The sequence below is a fragment of the Poecile atricapillus genome, chromosome 9 (assembly GCF_030490865.1).
Source record: "Poecile atricapillus isolate bPoeAtr1 chromosome 9, bPoeAtr1.hap1, whole genome shotgun sequence".
Lineage (NCBI taxonomy): Eukaryota > Metazoa > Chordata > Aves > Passeriformes > Paridae > Poecile > Poecile atricapillus.
In genome coordinates this window covers 21,318,830-21,340,283 of record NC_081257.1, presented here as the reverse complement: position 1 = coordinate 21,340,283, position 21,454 = coordinate 21,318,830, and the positions used below count along the sequence as shown (strand labels likewise).

The following is a 21,454-nucleotide window of genomic DNA, read 5'->3' as shown; positions in this document are numbered from 1 at the left end:
TATTAACCATGGAGAGGTAAGTGTGGAAGTTCCCATGCAAAACTGGGAATATTTTCATAATGCCCTGGTGCCTTTCAGGTTGGGGTAGGGACTGCAGGAGGCAGAGGCTGGGTTTGATGCTGAGGGAGATTTCCAGCTCAGTGTTTCCAGCCAAGAGCGTTGGGTCGCTTTTCACAGCTGCTGATTTCATTTTGAGGGTAAATCAGAAATGGATATCACTCCCCTCCCTGAAAAAGAATAAACCAGGCTGCTTGAGCTTCTTGTGGAGCGTTCAGCACCTCATCTCTTCATGCTGCCCTGTGGAGATGACTTCAGTAAATCTCATTTTTCCAGATGAAGCCCTGGCACAGCTGGGGCTGCCCCTGGATCCCTGGCAGTGCCCAAGGCCAGGCTGGACAGGGCTGGGAGCTCCCTGGGATGGTGGGAATCAGATGATCTTTAAGGTCCTTCCCAACCCAAATAATTCCATGGTTTTATGAGATTTTAATAATTCCCTGCTTTAAAGATCTGCTGACCTCTAGTGTCAGGACATCACTTGGTTTTTCAATAATCAATACAGAAAAATAAGTTCTGGGTCTCCACAGCTCCCCTGAGTTCCAGGAATTTCTGATTAATTTAGACACAATGACTCTACAAATTCCTCCTGCTCAAACTCCCAAATTTAAAATGAACTTGCCAGCCAGCTCTGACAAGTTCCAGTTCTATATATAGAAATAAAAATTCCACCTTTAGGGAACTACTGCTTTTTATGTTTGACTCTGTGTAGTAAAAATTAAGGTCACTGAATAAAATTACTGACTCTTGAACCCTTCCCAAACTTTTTATTTCTTTCAGACATTCATGTGCATCACTTGCCATATTATATGATCTGAAAGTTCAAAGGTCTTGCAAGGCTAATTTAAAAGGAAAAAAAAATGAAGCTGGATGTTTTTTATATGTGTTTGCTCCCATCCTACTGAATTTGTTTGGCTGGTTGTTTGTTTGGGTTTTTTTTCCTGGATAACCTGTTGTTTCCATCAAAAAAATGGAGCAACTTGTGAGAGTTGACTTTTCTCTGAAAGGTAAAGAAATAAATAATACAGAAATGTAATCTGTTAATTTGTCCTGGTGTTTTTCACACCACTTCACAGCTTTGCTTTTTTACTGCCTTGAAATAACTTTGCCTTTTGAAATCAGAGCACTACCTAACAATAGGAAGCTTTCTGATTTAAGAACTGAATTTCTGTTTCCCTTTGTATATTCTGTGGCTATTACTCTGATTCTTCACAACCTTTTCCAGCCACACCAGGTGCTGTTTGGCTTCATTTTTTTCTGGCCTTCTCATACAAAGTGCTGAATTTTGGGGCGAGCCAGTTTAAGTCTTATTTCCAAAACCCCCCAGATGATGTTGTGGATCTGCTCCTTTGCTTCCGTAAATGGGGGACATGAAATGACTCTTAATATCAAGAGTCATTTTATAATAATAGGTATTTAACTATTATTAATATTTTAATATGGAGATTTTAATATTATGTTAAAATTTAATTTGTAAGATGGGACATTTTGGGAACAAAATCCAGAGGGAGGTGGCTGGGACCTGAGCACCAGCTGGGGTTGTGTGGGAGCTGTGAAGGTGACAGGGATGCTCAGCCTTGTCCTTGGATTTTGGATCCCTGCACTGGCAGTGGATCTGAAATGATGCAGGTTATTTCCATGGGAGAAATTATTGCAATATGTATATTATAAAATGCAACTCCCTGCAGCCTTTCTAATAGAATGTTTTTTGGGGGTTTTAACATCTTAATTCTTAGATCATCACAGTAAGAAAGAAAAGGTTACAGCAAAGCTGAGCTACTGTGCTGTTCAATATTTGATTCTTTTATTTTTATTTTATTTTTTTAATTTTTGGAGCAATTTCCAAGGCAGAAGCTTTCTCCAGTGCCAGGCATTGACCAAGAGTTTATAAACTGCCTGATCCCACTGACTTGGCCAGGGGCAACTCTGCTCTGTAGCCCTTCATGCACCTCTCTGCAGAGAAAAACTACTTGGGGCTCCTTTTCTTTATAGGAAAGCAATGAACTGAGGAGAAACTTCAATAAGTTCATACTTTGGGTGTAGATCTGGGTTTGCATCTTTGTGAAGAACAGACATTATTGAGCACAGGGATGCATTTATCTGGCTTAGAGTTGGAAATCTGAGCACTCCTGAGCGTGCTGCTTTTCAAATGGAGCAGTGGTATTCAGGAATAGATCCTAGATTAGCAAAACCTTACAGAACACAGGCAAAACGAAGTGTTTAAAGTAATTTAAGTCTTACAGTGTTAGCTGGTAGCTACTATTCTCTCTTTAGATATTAAAATTTATTAAAATACAGTGCAGCCAGAGGATGGGATGTGCTTTTACAATTTTATATCCGCATACAAAGCTTTCCATTTTTTCATATTTTTTTATCTTCTACCAAAGCAGTTTTTTTCTGGCCTGGAATGGATCTATCATGTTCTGCTTTGCCCAGAGCACTTAGAGAACAAAACCAAATTAATTTAGCTTCTCCATACTTTTTTTTTTTTTTTTTTCTTGCAAGACTGTAAGAAAGCTGACACACAAGAGTGACCTATTTTAATATTCCTGCTTCACCTCCTCCCCTCCCTGCCCTTCTGGCTGCCCTCTGCTCGGGGCAGCTGTGGAATTCCTGGATTCCAGGGGCTGGGATGGTGATGCTCCAGCAGGATTTGCCTCTGCAGCCCCAAGCTGGGCTGTTCTGGGATGCTCCAGTGCTGGAGGATGTCATGGATAACATTCCCTTGGGAACACAGGGTGGGGAGTGGCCAACTCCAAGTTTACAGCTTTAGCAAGAAGTTTTATTTGTGGTTTTTTGGGTTTTTTTGGTGGTTTGTTTGTTTATTTTTTGTTGTTTCAGTTTGCCCTTTTTTTTTTTTTTATATGGGTTTTTATTTTCTTCCGATTCTGTTTGTTTGCTGGCTTTTTTGTGGGTTTGCTTTGCTAAGGAAAGAAAAAAAAATAAAACAACACCAGAAACCAAACAGAAAAGGAGAAAAGTAAAGCCTTGAACTGCAGGTCCCACAGAACAGGTTTCTTTAGAACCTCTCTTCTTTTCTGGCTCAAAGAGAAGTTTGTGCTCTCAGGCACAGGGTGTGACCCTCAGGGTTCCCTGTGCTGGGCCAAGAGTTGGGATTGTGATCTTTGAGGGTCCCTTCCAATTCAGGATATTCTGTAATTCTGTGAAGAATTATACTATTGCCAAAGCGCTGGTCTGAGGTTTTCACCGTGCAAAATTATCAGAATTTATTGTTCTCCATCACTTTTGGAAACCAGTAACGTTTTAGCTGTGTATCACCAACATTTTTCCATCTGAGATGGGTGAGAACCTGGGTGAGGCTCCTGGAATTGTACCCAGGGGCTGCCCTGGGGTGGGGAGTTCTCCTTCCCATCTGAGGTGCCAGGGAATTTCTGCAGCCCTGCACTGAGCCTTCCTCTGTGCCAGCTTTGCTGGCAGCAGGTTCCTGCTGGGGGATCAATACCTGTTACTTCACAGAGATGTCAGGGGTTGGATTTGCTTATTTTCTGCTTTAGGAGCACGTGGGGAAAATGAGAAAGTGAGAATTTCACCACTGGATGGAGGATACCACTGCCAGCTCTGTGTGGAGGTGACAGTGGGTCCCACAGGAGCCAGGGATAGCAGGATGAGGAAAAAATACTGTCCTTGTGGCAGAGGGTAATGTGTTTTGAAGGAGAGTAAATTCTCTTAGCTAATCACAGGTTGGGGATGTATCAGAGAGGACCCCCTGTTTGAATTCTTTTTCTGGGGAGCTTAGGTAGAACTTCAAACACTTGTTCTGCAGCAATATTAAACTCTCAATTCTAATGTTTAGAAAAAAAAAAAAAAAGGTAGTTCACATGGAAACATCAAGTTCAGACAGCTCAGAGTTGGCTCCTCAGAATTAGTAGCTGCTTTCTTGACCTTAATATTGCTGTGCAGTGATCTGTAGGCTAATTCCAGAAGGAATCATTTAGTCTGGGCTGTGTCCTGCCTGTCTGCCCTTCTTCTGAAGAGAGAAGATGCTGTGGAAGTGACATCCAGAAAATACAAAGGCCAGAGTTGTCCTACAACTAAAGAAAAATTACTGTAAAGCTTCTTTAGGAAAAAAAAAACTACAAGTTAAATAATGTCATAGCAAAGTTGGTGGGCCTCGGCACAGGGTTCATCATCTGGCCAGTGACTGAGGTAGAAGTGGAATTCCAAGTTTTAATTCCAAGTTTTAGTTTCAGAGAGGATTTAAAACTAGAGGAATTAAAAACTAAAAAAGCCATCAGTGAGCACATGACACTCTAGTACATCACAAAAAGGATGGGCTGGATGTGGCTTTAATGAAATCACTTGGTTTGTGTTGCCAGCATGGTTTGCACAAGGCCAAGTGCAGCAGGAGCTGCTCCTCCCAGATGTGTCCAGCTGCTGAACTGTGTATGGTTGCATTTCATGTCCTCTCTTCTTTTAAATCCACTGTATCTCACAAATAAATCAGTGCAGGAGCTTGGTGGGAAGTGGGAACTGCAAAATCAACTTAGCTGTCAGCTCTGCTCCTGCTGGAGAATAAAACTTCCAGCGCCTCATGTACGTGAAAAAATGTGAAATATGAATGCACCCTTCTGTTGGGGGATTAAGTCCTGGAAAAAAGAGGAACATTAAAGGATCTGCCAACTTTGTATTTATTTAAAAGTGCGTTAACAAGGAAGCCAGTTCTTAAGGACCATCAAGGGATTCAGTTTTATGTCTGTTCTTTTAACAGGTTAAACCTTGCCACCTGAAAGATTTAAACACACGGTTCCTCTGAGACAACCAGAGTTACTGAATTCCGGAGACAGAAGATGCTGCTGCTGTGGGAGCAGCTGTTGCTGGTGTCGTTTGTTGGCTGCCTTGCAGGTAACAATGATCTCTAACTTCTCTTCTAGAGCTGTGCATAAGTTCCCAGATTCAAGGTTTCAGCTGCACTTGGAGGAGAACCCAGAGGCTTTGAAATGCACAAGTTATGTAGGGTTTAGAAGCCAAGCATGCAGTAGATGTGTTAAATAATGCAGAATATTAAAAGTGAGTGAATTAAAAGAACCTTTACTCCATAGGGACGTGCTTTCAGAGCAAGCAGAAGATACTGGAAAGCATTAAGGATGCTGTTGGTAGCAGTGCATGGTTGGTGTTCTGACTGAAGAGCTTCAGAGTGTGTTTGTCTTTAACTGGACATTCCAGATTCTTGCTGTGGCTGATTGCTGCAGCTTTTCTCAAAACTCTGCTTTAGAATGAGGTTTGTCCCTGAGGAGCAGCACTGTGGTGTTGGTGAATTGGTGCAGGGATTTGCTTTTCTTGCTGTGCCAGGCAACTCTCAGAGTCTGGAGCTGGTGCTGCTGTTGAGCTCTCCTGTCTGCTGCCACATCAGCTCTGCAGAGTCATTTTTCTTTCCCTCATCGAGCCCAGTCTCTCTCACAGCAGCACAAGGTTTGCTGTGCTGATCTTTGCTCAGCATCCCCAGTGATGCCAGCTGTGTGAGGGGTGAGGAGAAGCTCCTGTGCTGTCCTCAGGGCTTGGCTCTGGTGAATTCTGTGCCCCTTGGCTTTGCCAGGTCTGCCAAGAGCAGGGCAGTGCCCAAATGCCCCTTGTGCTTCCCCTTCAGGGTGGTCAGCACAGCTCTGGGGAGGAGGGCAGTGCCTGTAGTTGATGCAGCATGAAAATGGAGTGGTTTATCCCCAAGATCTGCTGTGGATGGATGAGTTTGCTTTCCAGGAACTCCAGTGCAGGGGGGATGGAGGGAAATGCTGTGACTGCTCTGGGCAGTCCCCTGGCTGTGATTTCCTCCTGATCCTGTGCTGTGCCAGCCTCTCCTTCCATCTCCTCCCTCCTGCCACCGATGTTTTTGTCCTGGCAGTGCTCAGGAGGCTTGGAGTCCCGCACACAGCTCCAGGGTAGATGGATTTAGCTTTTCATGGAGGCTCAGAAGGCCAGGATTTGGTTTTGGCATAGTCAAGAACTTTAAAGACAGGGAAGTGAAACCAGTGTCCATCCTCCCAGCCCTTCTTTGTCCCTGTTTCTGGTCTCTCCCTGCAGCTGGTACTTGCCAAACCTCAGTTCAGTGGCCATGGGGAGTTGGCAGGATGGAGAACCAGCAAGAAGTCAAGTAAAAAGCTGATTTTCCTGTTTCTAAAAGCCAGCTGGCAGGTGGGACAGGAGTGCTTGGGGTGTGCATCCCTGATTCAGTGTGGAATTGCTGTCACCGAGGGGGTTGTGTGGAGTCCCAGTCAGCACCTGCAGAGACAAGAGTTGAGCCAGATGCAATCTGAGGAACTGAGCATTTCCAGCATTTCCAAACTCTGCAGAAGGGCTCAATCCTGATAAAAATCTCCTGATATTTGGAGCCTGGGAGTGTGTTCCATGCTAACGTTACCTGTTTGCTTCAACTGTGTGACTCTCTGGACCTTTGGAGCAGCAGGCTAAAATCCACTTGGGAATCCTGGAGCTAAATTGATTTCAAAACAGATTTTAGTAAGAGCACGCTGCAAATGTAAAAACAAGTTGTCAAACAGTTTGGAGAATGTTATTTTAACCTCTTATTAAGATAGATCAGCAGGTATTCTGCCTCCCCATAGAAAACCATTTTTCTTTTGCTTTGCCTATAAGCAAAAAGACAGTTCTTGTAAGAGCTGTCTGCAGTTCAGTGTTATGAAATAACATCATAGCTGCAGAAAAGGAGATGATGCTGATCTTGGCTTATAAACCCTGACATTCTCTGTCTTTGCAGATAATGTATTTCAAACTAGGCCCCTTATTGCAGTGTCCTATATTGAATTGCTTTTCCTTTATCTGTTGTGAATCTTCATAGTTCATCAAATAGGGGAATGTGAGAGGATCTAATGAAAAAAAGCAGTGGCCCTTGGGTTTTTGTTTACTGAAGTATGATTACATCTGTATGACTAATGATCCCACGGTCTTTTTGTCCATGGGGAGAAAAAAGGTGATTACTGAGTATTAAATATATGTATGTATGTGTGGTTTCCAAATGGCTGCCTTGTGAGGAGAGGAATTTCAAAACACACACTTTAGCATTATTATGTTGAAATTACTCTGAAGAGCAACTTCAAAGATTAAAAATGAGTAGAATATGCAGAGCAACATCAGCAGTTGAAAGTGCAAAACGGAGCTGTGGTGAGGTCATGAATTAATTCCAGGTGTAACTTCTTGCAACTTGTGATTCTTGTAGGGCCTTCACCCCTCCTGAGCGCCCTGACTGCGCTCGGTCCCTGGGGAGCCGGGGTGGCAGATCCTGTCTGGAGTGTGTGAGGATGAATTTGATGAGCAGTGCCAGGAATTTGTGAACCTCCATCTCATGAGTGTGTAAGAGCTTCCCTGCAGTTTGCCAGGCAGCTGCATTTTCTGGCTGCTTTTGGCGGTTTTGGCTTCGTTTTGCTGTTGCTCTGGAGAGCAGGAGGAGGCTCCTGGGGAGCCCCAGGGCAGTGCCAGGGATGCTCCAGCCCTGCAGAGCACAGGCTCTGCTTTCCTCACCTTCTCCCTGGAATGATGTGTTCCTAAAGCTCCTCCTGAGAGACAACGAGCTCTTCAAGGGTGGCTGAAGGGGAAGGAAAGCTGTGAATAAAAAGAGTTCAAAGAAACGAAAAAAGGAGGACTCTGTGTGTAAATGCATAAAATTTTTCTCCTTCAGGTGATGAAAGGGCACATTTCAAACTTGGAGGCACCACTTGGATTAAGTTTCCTAAAATTCTGACTCCTTGCTACCACAAACAGTGTATCCTAACACAGTCTTTGCTGCACTTTATTTAAAGAAAAACAAAAATAATATTTTTTTTCCCTCCAGCCATTGCAAGCCCTGGCAAAAAAAAAAAAAAAAACAAAAAAAAACCCCCCACAAAGCCACAAACAAAAACCCCAGCCAATGCACTACTGTAATATATAGAAACTATATGGACATTGAAGCCTGGTCCTGTTTTATCACTTTATACTAAAATTTGCCAATAGGGAGGTTTTTCTTCTAATTTCCTATTCAGCAGTCCATCTGAGTTTAAAACTAGATCATATTCTATGTGTCTCTTTATGTCAATTCAGGTGTTTTTATTGCTTTTATTTTCATTTTTTCATTTTGTTTTCTCAGTCTAATACAGAAATAAACTGTTAAGCCCTCAGGCACAGCAATGTCATGTATCAGATTCACAGTTCTCCTCTCTTTTAGTATCAAGTTTAGGAGACTTATGAAATTGGAAAGCATGATTCTTTCTTTATTTTCCAAAGAGCATGAAAACAAACCTTCTGTGTTCTCACTGCTCTGTTGTTGTGATTAAATCATGCCACAAGGAAAGCAGAAATATCCTTTTCAGATTTAGTCTTTGGTGGGGAGTTTCTTTATGAGTAAAAGTCCATTTGTAAGAGAAAAAATAAATAGTGTCTTTCACTAGTCTTGTTCAAATTCAGTTTTCATTAAGAGTTACAGCCTTCAGACAGAGGCAGCCTGGCTTTTGATGCATAATGCTTTTGCATATTAACAGTAGTCTCCTTTTTGTGCATTATACATGCCCAGCCATCATGTTCAAGTGCAGTTCTGCCAGCAGTGACTGTCAGAATTGTTTAGCTGGGATGGCTCGTGCGACACTACCCGGATTCATTGCACTGACAGAAAGTTTGGCTTCAGTTAGTTACAAAATGAGAAACCGGTCTTGAGAGTTCTGCTTTTTTCTGAAGTGTTGGGTGCCCATTTGGGGAGCAAGAAGGTGATTACTGAGCATTAAAAAACAAAAAAATAATACACACACACACATATATATATATATATATATATATATATATGTATGTTACCGCTGATGATGAATAGATCACACGGACACAGGTTGAGGTGTGGTGAAAAGAAGAGCAGAGTTTATTTTTCCTCCCAGGATTTATAGGTTTCTGCCCACAGCCAGGGATTGGATGGTCAGGATAACACTTTCTCACTGCACTGGCCATGAGAGATGCCCATCACAAGACGTGGAACAGAAAGAATGTTCACATATCTATGTTTACAGTTACTGTCCTGGGAAAGGCTTTAGAAAACCATGGCAGCAAGCTCAGAAGCTGAGTTTTCAGGGCGACATATATATATATATATATATATATATATATAATTTGTGTGTGTATAGTTTCAAAATGTCTGCCTCGTTCAAAATTTCAAAACACAAACTTCTGCATTATTGTGTCGAAATTACTCTGAAGAGCGACCTCAAAGATAAAAAGGAGCAAAATACATGAAACAACGTGAACAGTGGAAGTGCAAAACTCATCTGTGAGCTGTGGTGAAGTCATGAATTAATTCCATTAATTGGGTGGAGCTCCTTGCAGCTTCTAATTCCTGGGTTCTGATTCTGATGCAGGTTCTGATTCCTTCACCCCTCCTGAGTGCCCTGATTGCACTTGGGGAGCTGATTCCCCTTTGGCAATTAATCTGACCCTCTGGAGTGTCAGGATCTGGTAACACGACATGCGGCGGGTGCTGAAATCTGCAGAGGCTGTTCTTGATTTCCCTTTGCCCTGAAATAATCCCAAGCCTGACTCCAGTGTGGTGGGCACAGGTTGGTGTCCAGGCTCGGGAAGGGAGGAATTTTGCCTGCTCTGGGTGTGTTTGTGAGCTGACAGATGGTGGGAGCTTAGTGCAGACCCAGCTTCACCTCTTGCTGTGCCCCAGGGTAAATCTTGCCTTCCTCTTCAGCTCCTTTATTCCTCCTGGAGCAGCCTTGGGCGCTCCCCAGTGAGGTGATCACAGTCTTAATCCATTCACTTGGAATTAGGTGAGGGGGAAAAAAAAGAGTCTCCTTCATGAGCATCTGTGTTTTCTGGTCAGCTAAATATAAACTTGTAAATATAAATGTAAATCCAAAGCCCATGTTGACATCCCAGCCTTTCTCCAAGTTGATGGATTTCCAGGAGTCTGGGTTTCCATGCTGGGCGTGCTCTTACCGGCTCAAATATTTAATTCCATAAGTGCAGAAAATGCTGTTATATTCAAATTCTTTTTGAAGAAAGACCTTTAATAGCTTTTGAAGAGTCTCCTTGGTTTCTGCTTTATCTTTCAAGCTGAAGAAAGCCTCCTCTTGAAAAGCAGCTCCCTCGTGCTGCAGATACTGTCTAACCTTAAAGCTGAATCCTCACCTTCATACAATTAATGCTTCACTTCAACAAGACAAATGCTGCCTTTATCTTCATTAATTAAGCTTATTGCAGATTTGGTGACATTTGAATGGAGAAATTTTGGCTAGTGGCAATTCTGATTTTCACGTAAATTACCAAGAAGGAATTTCTAAGCGGTTTATCCTGCAATAAAATTTTGTTGTTACTGCAAATATTACTGAGCATGAAGGCTGTACATTTGTACTTGTACAGTTCTTCTGCCTGCTGCACTTTGAAGTGCAGTACAATAGAGCAAGTAATTCCAACATATTTCTTGTAAAAGGTTATGGAGCTTGGGCACATTGAATAGTGATCCCTACTGGAATACTTACCCCAATCCACAAGCTAAATATTGATTTAATAGGAATTGTGGTAAATACCAGTGCCTTAGGACTCCTGTTTGCTGATTTTTTTGGGTAGATAGATCATTGCCTGGTATTTTGTTTATTTGCTGTGTGACTTCAGCCTTTTTTCCCAGACACCTTGGAAGAAGTGACTTTTGAAGATTCCCAGCTTTCCCTGATTTCCCTTGGCACGAAGCGAGCTTCCCTCATGACCAGGACAGGACAGGAGCCTCTCCACGGGTGTTTTTTGGGTTTCAGTGTGGGCCAACAGTTTCAGAAGGAATGTGAGGTCCTGGAAGTTCTTGGAATACTCATGGCTTCCATCCTTTCCACCCCCTCACTTGGGAAGCTCAGGACACAGTGGAGTTAAAAAAAAATCACATTAAAGAAGCTGTGACTGACAGTTGAAAAACAGAGAAGGTACACTGGTTGAAATCTAAAGCTGAGTAATTTGGCAGATGTTCAGCAAAACAGCAGAACTGAGAATAATTCAGTTTGTATTTAAAAAAAGCTTTTCAGTAGAAACTGTTCTGATTTTTCTTGTTGTTCTTAATGATGGTGTTCAAAATGAATGCTTTAGGTTTTTAATTTTTGGTGATTTTAAATATATGGCCGCCAGTTCCTTGGACAAAAGCTGTGTTTGTGCCATAATTAACCTCTCAGTTTTTTGTGTAATTACAAATGTGTTAATAGTAGCCTTTAGCTCTTCCAATACAGGATGTACATATCAGCAGTGAGATTTCAGGGATCGGTGTTTATCAGGGATTAGAACACAATTTACACACTGTTTTTTCAGTAACAAAATAACACAGCATTGTAAAGTGTAAAGCTTAACCTCAACCATATTTACTAAACGTGTTTGAAAACCTAAGCGAATAAAAGCTCATTTATATTCTTGTCTGATTAGCACAATCAGAACTTATTGATGCTAAAACGAGCCAAATTTCCATAACTATAAACAGAATATTAAAATACAGTTGACTAGCAGAGCATGCTGTTTTTCCCCTCCTTGGATGGAACATGGAGTTATGACTTTCTTGGTGACTTTTTAGGGGTCTTTCAAGAAAATCAAAGGCATTTCAAAGCCAGGCCTCTGGGCAGGGAAGCAGAACTTTCTGTAGGCAAGCGTTTGATTTGGAATAGAAAGCAGAAGATGCCGTGTAGGTAAATGTGTTTGTGCTTGGCCATCCTTTATTTCTGCATGGTTGGGGGTCAGATGTTCAGGAGCTGAGTGGAGCAATATTTGAGTGTAGAAACCACTTTATTTAGAGCAGCCACTACAAGTGTTTGTGGTGTTTCACTCTGTAGATGTGGCCAGAAAACCTTGGCGAGGAAGGGGAGGTACAGAGGGACTGTGCAGTGATACAAATTGAGGAATTTCATACTGAAGCCAACTGAGTCTTTCCCTGTGGTGCAAAGTGAGAATGACAGAATGGTTTGGGTTGGGAGAGACCTTAAAGATCATCCAGTTCCACCTCCTGTCACGGGCAGGGACACAGAAACATGGAACACAGTGCAAGGAGTTTTGGGGAGTCCTGGGTTTGGGTGTGGGGGCTGTGAGCTTGTGCAGGTGACCCAAGTTTCCATTTCAATTGCCTGGAAAAAGACACTTTGCAAATTTTTGTGTGTTCCCAAGGGGGGGTCTGGGTGAAAGAGAGTCCAAAAGTCAAGACACATTTATCCTAAATCCACATCAAGGTTTGTTCCTGTATCTGAAGTGTCATTTTGTTTAAAAGTCCCATGTGAGGAATGAGCATCACTTCCATTCAGCAGAGACAGCAGAGGAGTGTGTCAGGATCCTGTTTGAAATAACCAGAAAATTTTGCATTTCCACCCTCACAGACTGAGCTCCACTGAGCTGCAGTCACACCTTGCACCTGCTTTGGTGCAACTCGAGGTGCTCTGCATGCAGCAAGAAGCAGAGGAAAGCACAGCATTGCCTTGCCTTCAGCAGTTGTTGTGCAGTGAGAACTTGAAAATGGTTTAAACCTGAATTAAAAATAGCTTCATTTGCATAGTCAAGGGTAATTAGTGTGTATTTTATCCTGATTCCTCGTGCAGCTATTTATAACTCTGGAAGCAATAAAGAAAATCCTCAGGTAGTCTGATGTTTGATTCAGTTAAGGATTCTCCTGTAGCTCAGAGGTGGCACATAAAGATCTCACTGTTGGTAAACACCTGAATGGCAAATTATCATATTGGAGATAATGGGCATAGCTTGGGAAAAATAAGGTGCAAATAAGAGTTCCTCTTCCAAAGCTGTGCTGCATTTCCAGGAAGAGTTTTTAGCTTGATTAATCCAGATTGTTTCCAGTCTATGTTGCCAGAGATCATCCACTGGTAGAGACTTTGTGAATGGAGTATTTTAAGGTTTCGTCCCGTTTCTAATTTTTAAGGTTTGCTGTGTAGGGAGATCGTACTGCCCTGGATTTATTGAGTCAGGGCAGCTCTGGGGGTGTGGAATGGAAGGAAAGACATTTTCCCTGCGCTTTTCAAAATGAGAAGAAACATTTATCCTGTATCAACAACTTGAAAATAGGACAGATTCATTCCTTGCCTCGATGTTTTGTGCTGCCTGGGAAGCGATTCCAGCAAGCAGTGATAAGAGACAGTGTTTTCTGAGATAAACTACTGACAGTAATGGTGCCTTGACTTTTTGGGGAGAGGGAGCGGTGACAGTTCTTTCTGCCTTCAGAGTTTGCAAGAATTGCCTTTGATTGCAGCTGTAGAAGAATCCTAAATCTGAATTTGCTTACTAGCCTATGTAAAACTTCATTGTAGACCACAGACTGTAGTTAAAAGTAAGACAATTACATGGCTGGATCTATTTTTTATGCATAATTGATCTATAAAAAATCTAAAGATTCATCTCCAATTTCACATCTGCATCCATAGCATTGCTGCAGAGGGGACATATTTCAGCTTGTTGCAAGAGTTTGCCTAGAAAGTGACAGTAGTGAGCAACATATTGAAAAATATTACTTCTAATTCATTTTTTAAAGTTTTTTGAATCTGAACATGAAATATTGTATTCTGTAAAGAGATTCTGACGAGAAAATGAAATTACATAAAAGCATAGAGGAAATGAGGGAGAAAAAGCAGTTGTTTCAGATCATAACCTCATTGGTTGGGGTGACAGTTTCAATTCCATCCGAGTTCTCTCCACTTCTCATCCTTTTTATGTTGGATTAAGTAACAGTTTTTGTCTTCTTATTCCCATAGCAACCTTATCTCTCTTTATTTTTTTTGATGTAAATCTGCTTGTCTCTTACTATCTTTCAAAGCTTGTGCATGAATAGCTTGTGAAGGAGAGGAGTGTGGCAAGGAGAGAGCAGAGACTTTCTGGCATAGAAAATAAGGGAAAGAGTATTTTGGAGCAAGAAAGAGAGAGCTGAAAAGTGTTTTTTTCTTCCCAAAGCTATTTATTACATCAATTTTCCCCGTGTAGTTTTTTCAGGAAGGCTCAAGCTCAAGTGCTGTTTTAGGATGCTGCGTGAGCTTAAACTCCTCTAAAAAGTTCAGGCCAGCCTACGTGCTCAGCCAAAAATACAGATTTAATGATCTGGAGCGTTATGGCTTCTATAACTTGGGAAAAGTGCCGCTCTGAGCAAAGGTAAGTCTTGCCTTGCTGTGATTTTGCTCCTCATGGAAGTTGGAATCTCACAGGAGAAGGTTGAGTTTTGGGCAGGAGCCCCAGATTTGTGTCCAGCTCTTCTGCAGAGCTGGGGGAATCCTGGTGCTGGAGTGCTCAGGATCCCAGGGATGAGGATCCCGATCCCAGCACGAAACCTGTTCACACAGAAGGCTGCACATCCTCAGAGAGGGGCAGCTCCTGGTTGGATTCAGGCATTAAATTAAGCTGAAAAATGCAGCTCTTGCTTTGTGCCCCGCCATCTCTTTCCCACATTAAACACTTCCCTTGGTTGGACTTGCTTAAGATGTGTCTGAAGTGCCAGGGAGACAATGGACACCAATATGATTTTAAATTTTTAGACTTTATGCCTAAATTCTAAAATCTTTTTAGCAGGAGCCTTTTGAAATGCTGGCTTCATTTCTGTAAAAAATAATTATAAATAGCTGAAAATTTTGGCATTTCCTGCACAGCTCCCCTCACCTGGTAAAGCTCTAAATCAAAAATACTTTACTCTTTCGTGTGGGTGCTTGGTTTCTTTGTTTTAGAAAAGTAGTTCCTTAGAATTTTTGCATCGCAGGACTGTTCTTAAAACTCTGAAATATGGATTATTTGGGGAAACAGAGCTTATATTCACTGAAAAATCAAATCAAGTGCTTGCTAAGGAAAGGATTTGTTTGTCAGAATTACCCTAATGGGGTCTTGTTAGCCCATTTAACATGCTTCTGATAATATTAAAATAATACTTAAAAATGTTTACATTACATTAATACCCCATTAAGGGCCTGATCTAAAGCCCATTGAAGTTAATAGGAACGTTCAGTAGGAACTGAATGCTTTGATCTTTCAACTGTAGTTTTTTGCAAGTTTAAAACAAAAATAAAAAATCAAACATGAAAATTGTTCCAGTCAACAGAACCAGGGCTGTGCTGTGTCCTACCCCACCCTTCATGGCTCATAAAGCTATTGGATTTGGAGCCTCCTCAAACTGAAATAAAGATTTAGAATATCAATTTGGAATGTGTTTTCACAGCACCAAGCTGTGATGTAGGGAAAAGGGTGTTGCTAAAAGGCTTTTGATGAGGATTTGAGATAAGGGAAAGCTTGGCTGGGTGGCTGAGAGAATTTGACTTCATCCTTTAGTAGATGTAGGGTTTGTTTTTGGGGTTTTTTTTTGGTGGTTTTTTGGGGTTTTTTTGAGATGTAGAGTGCCCTGGCAGGGTTTTAGACAACATTATCTTATTGAAGGTGTTCTTCAAATAATGTAGAGCAGATGTCCTTTTGTTTTGAGGTCACTTGGGAGATGTGTAGAGGGGATTTAGGGATGTGGTTCAGTGGGACTTGGTGGGGCTGGGGAATGGCTGCACTCGAGGATCTTGGAGGTCTTTCCCAACCATTCTATGTGCTTGTCATTCTATAACAAGCCCAGGTGTCTTGTGCTGTACAGAATTACTCTGACATTCAGTGAATTTATAAGAAATCCACAGTAAAGTTTGACTGAATTAACCCCTGGCTGCAGCCCAATAAATGCAGGCAGATTGCAAATAACAATTTTAATGCCTTCACTGGGTATCACCTTACTTTAAATATACTTTTTCAGAGCTCCAGTTTGCTGCCAACCTGTGTATTTCGCTTTCTGATGTTCATTGCAAAGCCAAGTAGGCATCTTAAAAGTGGAGCAATGGAAGTTGGAGAGCTGCTCCTATTACACTGCATTGCTTGTGTCTTTATTCTTGTATTGATTATGTATTTATGTCTTGTTTCTCATCCAGAGTGGCACTGAGTAGTTACAGAGAGCACAGGCTGGGACTTGTGGGGAGTCTCATTTAATAACCAAGGAAATTCTCTGTACTTATGAGAAGAGATGCAGTACCTGATTTTATTTTCCTGTTATTGCCTCTCTCAGCCCTGTGCAGCGAGACATCTTCTCTCTTTCTTTTTTTTATTAAACGGTATTTTTTCAGCCCATGACTTTTTATTAAATTGCAGTTAATGATGTATTTCTGAGGATTACATCACCCTGCAAGGAGCAGTTTGGCTTAGGCTGGGGATCAGGCTGCACATGGAGCATCTGTCACGGAACCATTCTGCTCAGATACCAGCAAAAAGATTCGAGGTCCCCCTGTGTTTTGGGGGTTTTCTCCTTAATGTACATGTCTCAATCTATTAAACTCTCCTCAGCAGCACTGGGATTGTATTTATTTCTATAAATGGAGTAGCAGAACTCAGATATTTCTCAGGAGTTGTTTTTTTCTCACTCTTGCAGCCTCTGTTGTTGAATGTTCCGATGCTGAATTTATTAATCTATGCCGTTGCTTGCTCAGGTGTAATCCCTTGTTCAGCCACATTTATTCACCCACTGAAGGATGTGCACATTGGTCCATCATGGCATATTAAAGGTTTGCCTCCTCCTGCCACAGCTGTCATCTCTTTGACCCCTCAGTAAACTAACAGTCTTCCACATAATTTTGCTTTCATTCAAGTGTAATGCCATTACTGCGGAGGCAGACAGAATGCAATTCTCTAAAGATCTTGTCTCATTCCCTTCTCTTCCAGGGAGGTTAATGTGCTCAGATGATCCCTGCGTTTTCTTTTTGCTCTCTTGCTGCAAGAAGAGCAAAAAAATAGAGTGCTCCTGGATAATCTGTTTGGACTGGCTTTTGGGGGATGGAGCAGACTGGGAAGATGAACTCACCAGCTGGGTAGAAGCTCTCTTTACCACTTATGTTTCAAATGCCTTCATTTGTTTCCTTAGCACTTTCTATTTCTACAGCTTTTTATAAAAATGTTATACAGATGTTTTCCTGAAATAGAAGTAACCAAGTCAAAACCTCTTTACCCAAAACAAGCTAAGGCAGGTTTAAATATTAATGGCTTGTGGGAATCACTTAAGCCTGAAGCTGAAGCAGTGTTTTGTCATTTACAAGTGGTTCCCTTCCAGAAAACCCCCAGCTTGCTGCAGTGTCAGTGCTTTGCAGGCTGTGGTCACAGTGATTCCTGATTTGGGGAGCAAGAGCTGGGAGAGGAGGGTCAGAAATGAGCCTGGGGATGGCAATTCCAGCCCCAGCAGGAATCCTGCCCTGAGTGCAGCTTCCCTGGATGAACCCGCTGTCGTTGTCACATCTAATGACTTGGAATCTCATTGATTGCCTCTACTGTACACACTGCTATTTTACCCGCTAATTAAGTTAAAAAATCAAATTGAGCCAGTGATTTGTTGGGTGTAGGGGCTGGTTCTGCACTGCCACAGCTTCTCATCTGCTGGCTGAACTTGTGTGTGATTTGCCAGAGGCTTCCCTGGGTATCAAATGAGTGTGTGATACCATGCTTTTGATTTTTAATAATCTGATATTAACAGCGGTATTTTGCATTTCCTTATCTGTTGTTAACACTCCTTTGCATTCAGCTGGTTTTGAACCTCTGATTTCTTTCTGCATCGCTCTTCCTGATTTTATTTCAGGTTCTTTTCAGAAGAATTTTTACACTGCTTTGGTTTGCAAGATGTAGCATTTTTCTCCTAAGTATTTCATAACTTCAGCTCTTAATAACACATGCACCTCTTACTTTTTCATCTTTTTGTGCATGTCTTTTTTGCTTCCATTTAAAAGTAACTTCAGCGTCTCTTTAAGCCAATTGCATTTTATCCATTCTTTATTTTTCTATCTTTCCCAATGAATGGGGATTCATGGAATTACTGTCTTACTTCTTCAAGAGAACTTTTTGCCTCATAATAAATCCTCCTTTAGTGGAAAAATAAAAAAAAAAAATTAAAAAATCAACTTGTCTTGTGGTTGCAGGTCTGACCTTTGTATCTAAACGTGTGGGACCTGAGCATCCTTCCTGACTCTGGTGTTTCCTGGCTCCGTGGCAAGGGTAGGGTTGGTTTCTGAGATCCCAGAGGCTGGGAAGGGGCTGGGAAGCTGGGAAGTGCCCCCAGCTGAAGGGCAGACACGTGGGCACAGCTGCTCCTGGTGTGCCACACGCCCCTGTGCCATCGATCTGTCGCTGCACAGGGTGAACGAGCAGCTCAAGCTACCGAGTTCTTACCACAAATGCTTTGTGTAATGAATTTAATTTATTCCAAGTCGTGTTTGTAAGGGTCTCCTGCTCTTCCTCCAGACACTGCAGATCCCAGTTCAGTCTGAGCCAGGCCAAATGCAGTTTTGTCATCTATTTACCCCTTTGTTTAATTGTGTAACGATTATCGCTCCTGCCTTCATAATGCAAACCATGGGATTTGTTATCTGCATGGGGATTACACTGATTGGGTTTTAAATGTGTCTATTACATCTGGGTCAGAGCAATGATTAATATTGAAAGAGAGGTTTTGTAACCAGGCTGAAGCTGTAGCACATGTCCTGAAAAGTGTCCTGAAAAGTCCTGCTGTGATTTTAGAGGGGCTGTCTGGGGCAGAAGTGGATGTGTGGCAGAGCAAGTGGAATTTGGGCTTGATTACAAGAATTTGTCACCCTGGTTGGGCTGATCAGCCTGGGCTTGTCTCTGGCAGGATCCCCCATCCCTCTGGTGGGATGTCAGGCAGTTCTTGGGCTGGAGCACGTGGGCTGTGCCAGGGGTTGTTCGTGTCTCCCTGAGCCGTGTCTGTGATGGTCTCACAAACATCACAACACGGTTTTACCACCTGAGCCTCGTGTTAGCCCTTCCCCACCCCGCAGGAACTGACCTGGGGTTGTCACCCTGACTTGAGGTTGTCTGGCTGTGTCCTTTGGGTCTGTCCTGCCTCAGAGATGCCACCAGGATCCAGAGCTGTGACCTTGTGACGGGCAGGAGCATCCTGCAGGGAGCCGCTCCCGGATCCCGCACCCTGCACGAGGAGCCCTTGCTGCCTGCTGGGAGCTGCTGATGGGATGTACAGGGGTGAGAAAGTTGTTGACACAGCTACAGATCAGCAGAACAGCAGCCACGGGTCCAGCCCTGCGTGCTGGAACAGCTACAAGTGACCACTGCTCCTGTGGTTTGCCCAAACATCCCCGCAGGAGCACGGAGCCAGCACAGGATAACTTCACACCTTCCACTGAGCACTCAGCCTCTTGAAAACCAATTAAACACACTCAGCAGCACTTCCAGGGTTCCAGGTAAGACAAGAAAGTGGCTGCTTTAATAGCAGGAAGCTCTGAACCATCAGCCCTGGGTGCTGAAATCTCACTGCTGGGGCTTTTGGTTTGTTCCTCTGCCGATGTTTGTGGTCTTAAGCAACCTTAATTCTGTTTTTTTTCCTACCTCCAAATAATTGAGTTTGCAGCGTCAGTGTGTTCTTTTGATTTTATTAGGGACTAGAGAGTAATAGGTTTTCACAATGCTGAATTAGGTTATGCAGTGGTTTTCTGCTTTTCATTAAATAATTAATTAACAGCTCGTGCTTGTGCACAGGTTGGAGATGTGACTTCATTGGGAAACTTCATCATTTGGCTTTCATCTTCAGCACTGAAGAAATGATTCTGCCTCATGGACCCTTCCATGGTCTGTCTCCTGGAGATAAAGTTCTAATTTTCATTTTTGCATTTTTATGTGAATCTGGCAAATTATTATTGTTTTAAACATCTCCACTGTCCACATCACAGTAACACGGGGCTTCTTTCCATTTTTCTGCCTTATCTGCCACAGAAAATACCTGTTTGCTTGTCAGCTGCAAATGACATCAGGGTAAGAAATGCCTTTCCCTGCATCCCTGTTCCCTGAAGTCTGTAAGGAAATAACTCCAGCCCGTCTGCTTTGGCCACTTTTTGCTGCTGTGAAGGAAGTGAACAAAATCCCTTCTGCTTTGCTTTGATGTGCTCCTGAACATCCATTAAGCTACAACTTCAGCATTGCTGTACGGTGCTGGGATAGAAATAGATCATTTTTCTTATCTGTGCTGTCCTTCTGAGCCTGTTAATGTAGTCTAATCCCAGGGAGTAACCCCAGAGATTTATAGTCAGAAATGTTTGCAGCAATTTTCCAGAACCTGTTTTGTGCTGTGGTGACATCTTGGTGCTCGCTCAGATCCTGCAGGGCTTGGAGGGGAGCCCAGGGAAGAGCACATTGTATCCCTGATTCAGAAATGGTAGGTTTGAACTTCACAGGAGCAATTAATGTCAGTCCCAAATGCTGTATTCAGGATACTGAGTCTGAGGTACTTTATTTGTCAAACGTGAAAATTCGCCCACCTCTTCCTTCAAATTGTGATGTGAGTAGTTAATACAGTGAAATAACTGTTCTTCCTCTGCATGAGCCAGGCAGGCAAATGTGCTCAGAAAATTACTTCTGTTCCTCTGCCTCTGTCTTCTTCATCTTCAGTAATAGAATTAAGTTTTAATTTCTCCTAAATTCCTCTGTAAATATTATTTTGTTACAGTATGAATCTATCCTTGCACCTTATTCTCTCTACAGCTTACTTCAAGTGGGTTATTGAATTCACTTATGTAGAAATAGTCACCTTCTCCAGGTTCCCTTGTGTTTCTTTTATTAAAGAGTTGAAGCACGACATACCTGAGATTGAGAACCAGTAAACAGGAGAATTATGAATATAAATACAAAAAATAGAAGTCCACTAGCCTTTAACATGTCCAGTTAAAAATCCTGAACAGCTGCTGGAACTGGAAAGAAAACCCAGCTGATTTTGGAACAGAAAATGGCAGAAATGGTGATTCTGGCAGGGTAGGTAATGGGTTAAGGTTGGATCTTAATTCTTGAATTAATTCATTATTTCACTGTTGTAGCTGATGGATGGGGAGATGATTTTTTTCATCGCACATACAACAAAATATTCCATATTATTTTGCTCAGCCACACATTTTGATGGGAACACGACTCTTTGGAAGGCCTGTGAGCATTGGATTTTTCTGCTGACTCACAAGTTGTTGGTTGGGAGGTGTGGAGAGCAGCTGGGGTGAGACATCTGTGGGCAGGACACTTCTCCATCTGCAGCGTCTGTTCTTTGTCACTGTCACATCTGTGCTGGCCCACGTGGCCCCAGTCAAAGCTGGGATCTGAGCCAGGTGCTCCATACCTTGTGAGGTGAGGAAATGACAGGTCCTGGTTGCCCATATCCCAAATATCCTTTCAGGTGATGAAATATTTTGTAATACTTGGGGCAGAATCTGTCCATTTCTCTGTGGAAAGGTGGCATCTCCTCAAACATCAAGGACTGAAGTCAGTGACAGGAAAAAAAATAAATAAATCCCACCATCATCAGCATGTTCCCAGTGCTTTAAAACTGAGCTGTTGTAGGATGGTTTTCTTTATTGAGGAAAGGCTTTTTGGGAAGACTGCTGCATATTTAATAAATAAACAA

At 42.4% G+C, this 21,454-nt stretch overlaps 1 protein-coding gene across 2 annotated transcripts in view; it reads left to right on the top strand.

Moving 5' to 3' along the window:
- Positions 1-21,454, top strand: part of LOC131582311 (contactin-3-like) — a 93,810-nt gene that overhangs the window by 18,741 nt on the left and 53,615 nt on the right. For both annotated transcript variants that reach the window (XM_058845325.1, XM_058845324.1), the window contains exon 2: positions 4,784-4,917. In XM_058845325.1, coding sequence (XP_058701308.1) covers positions 4,863-4,917 — 55 coding nt within the window. In that variant the 5' untranslated portion in view covers positions 4,784-4,862. The remainder of the gene's footprint in view (positions 1-4,783; positions 4,918-21,454) is intronic.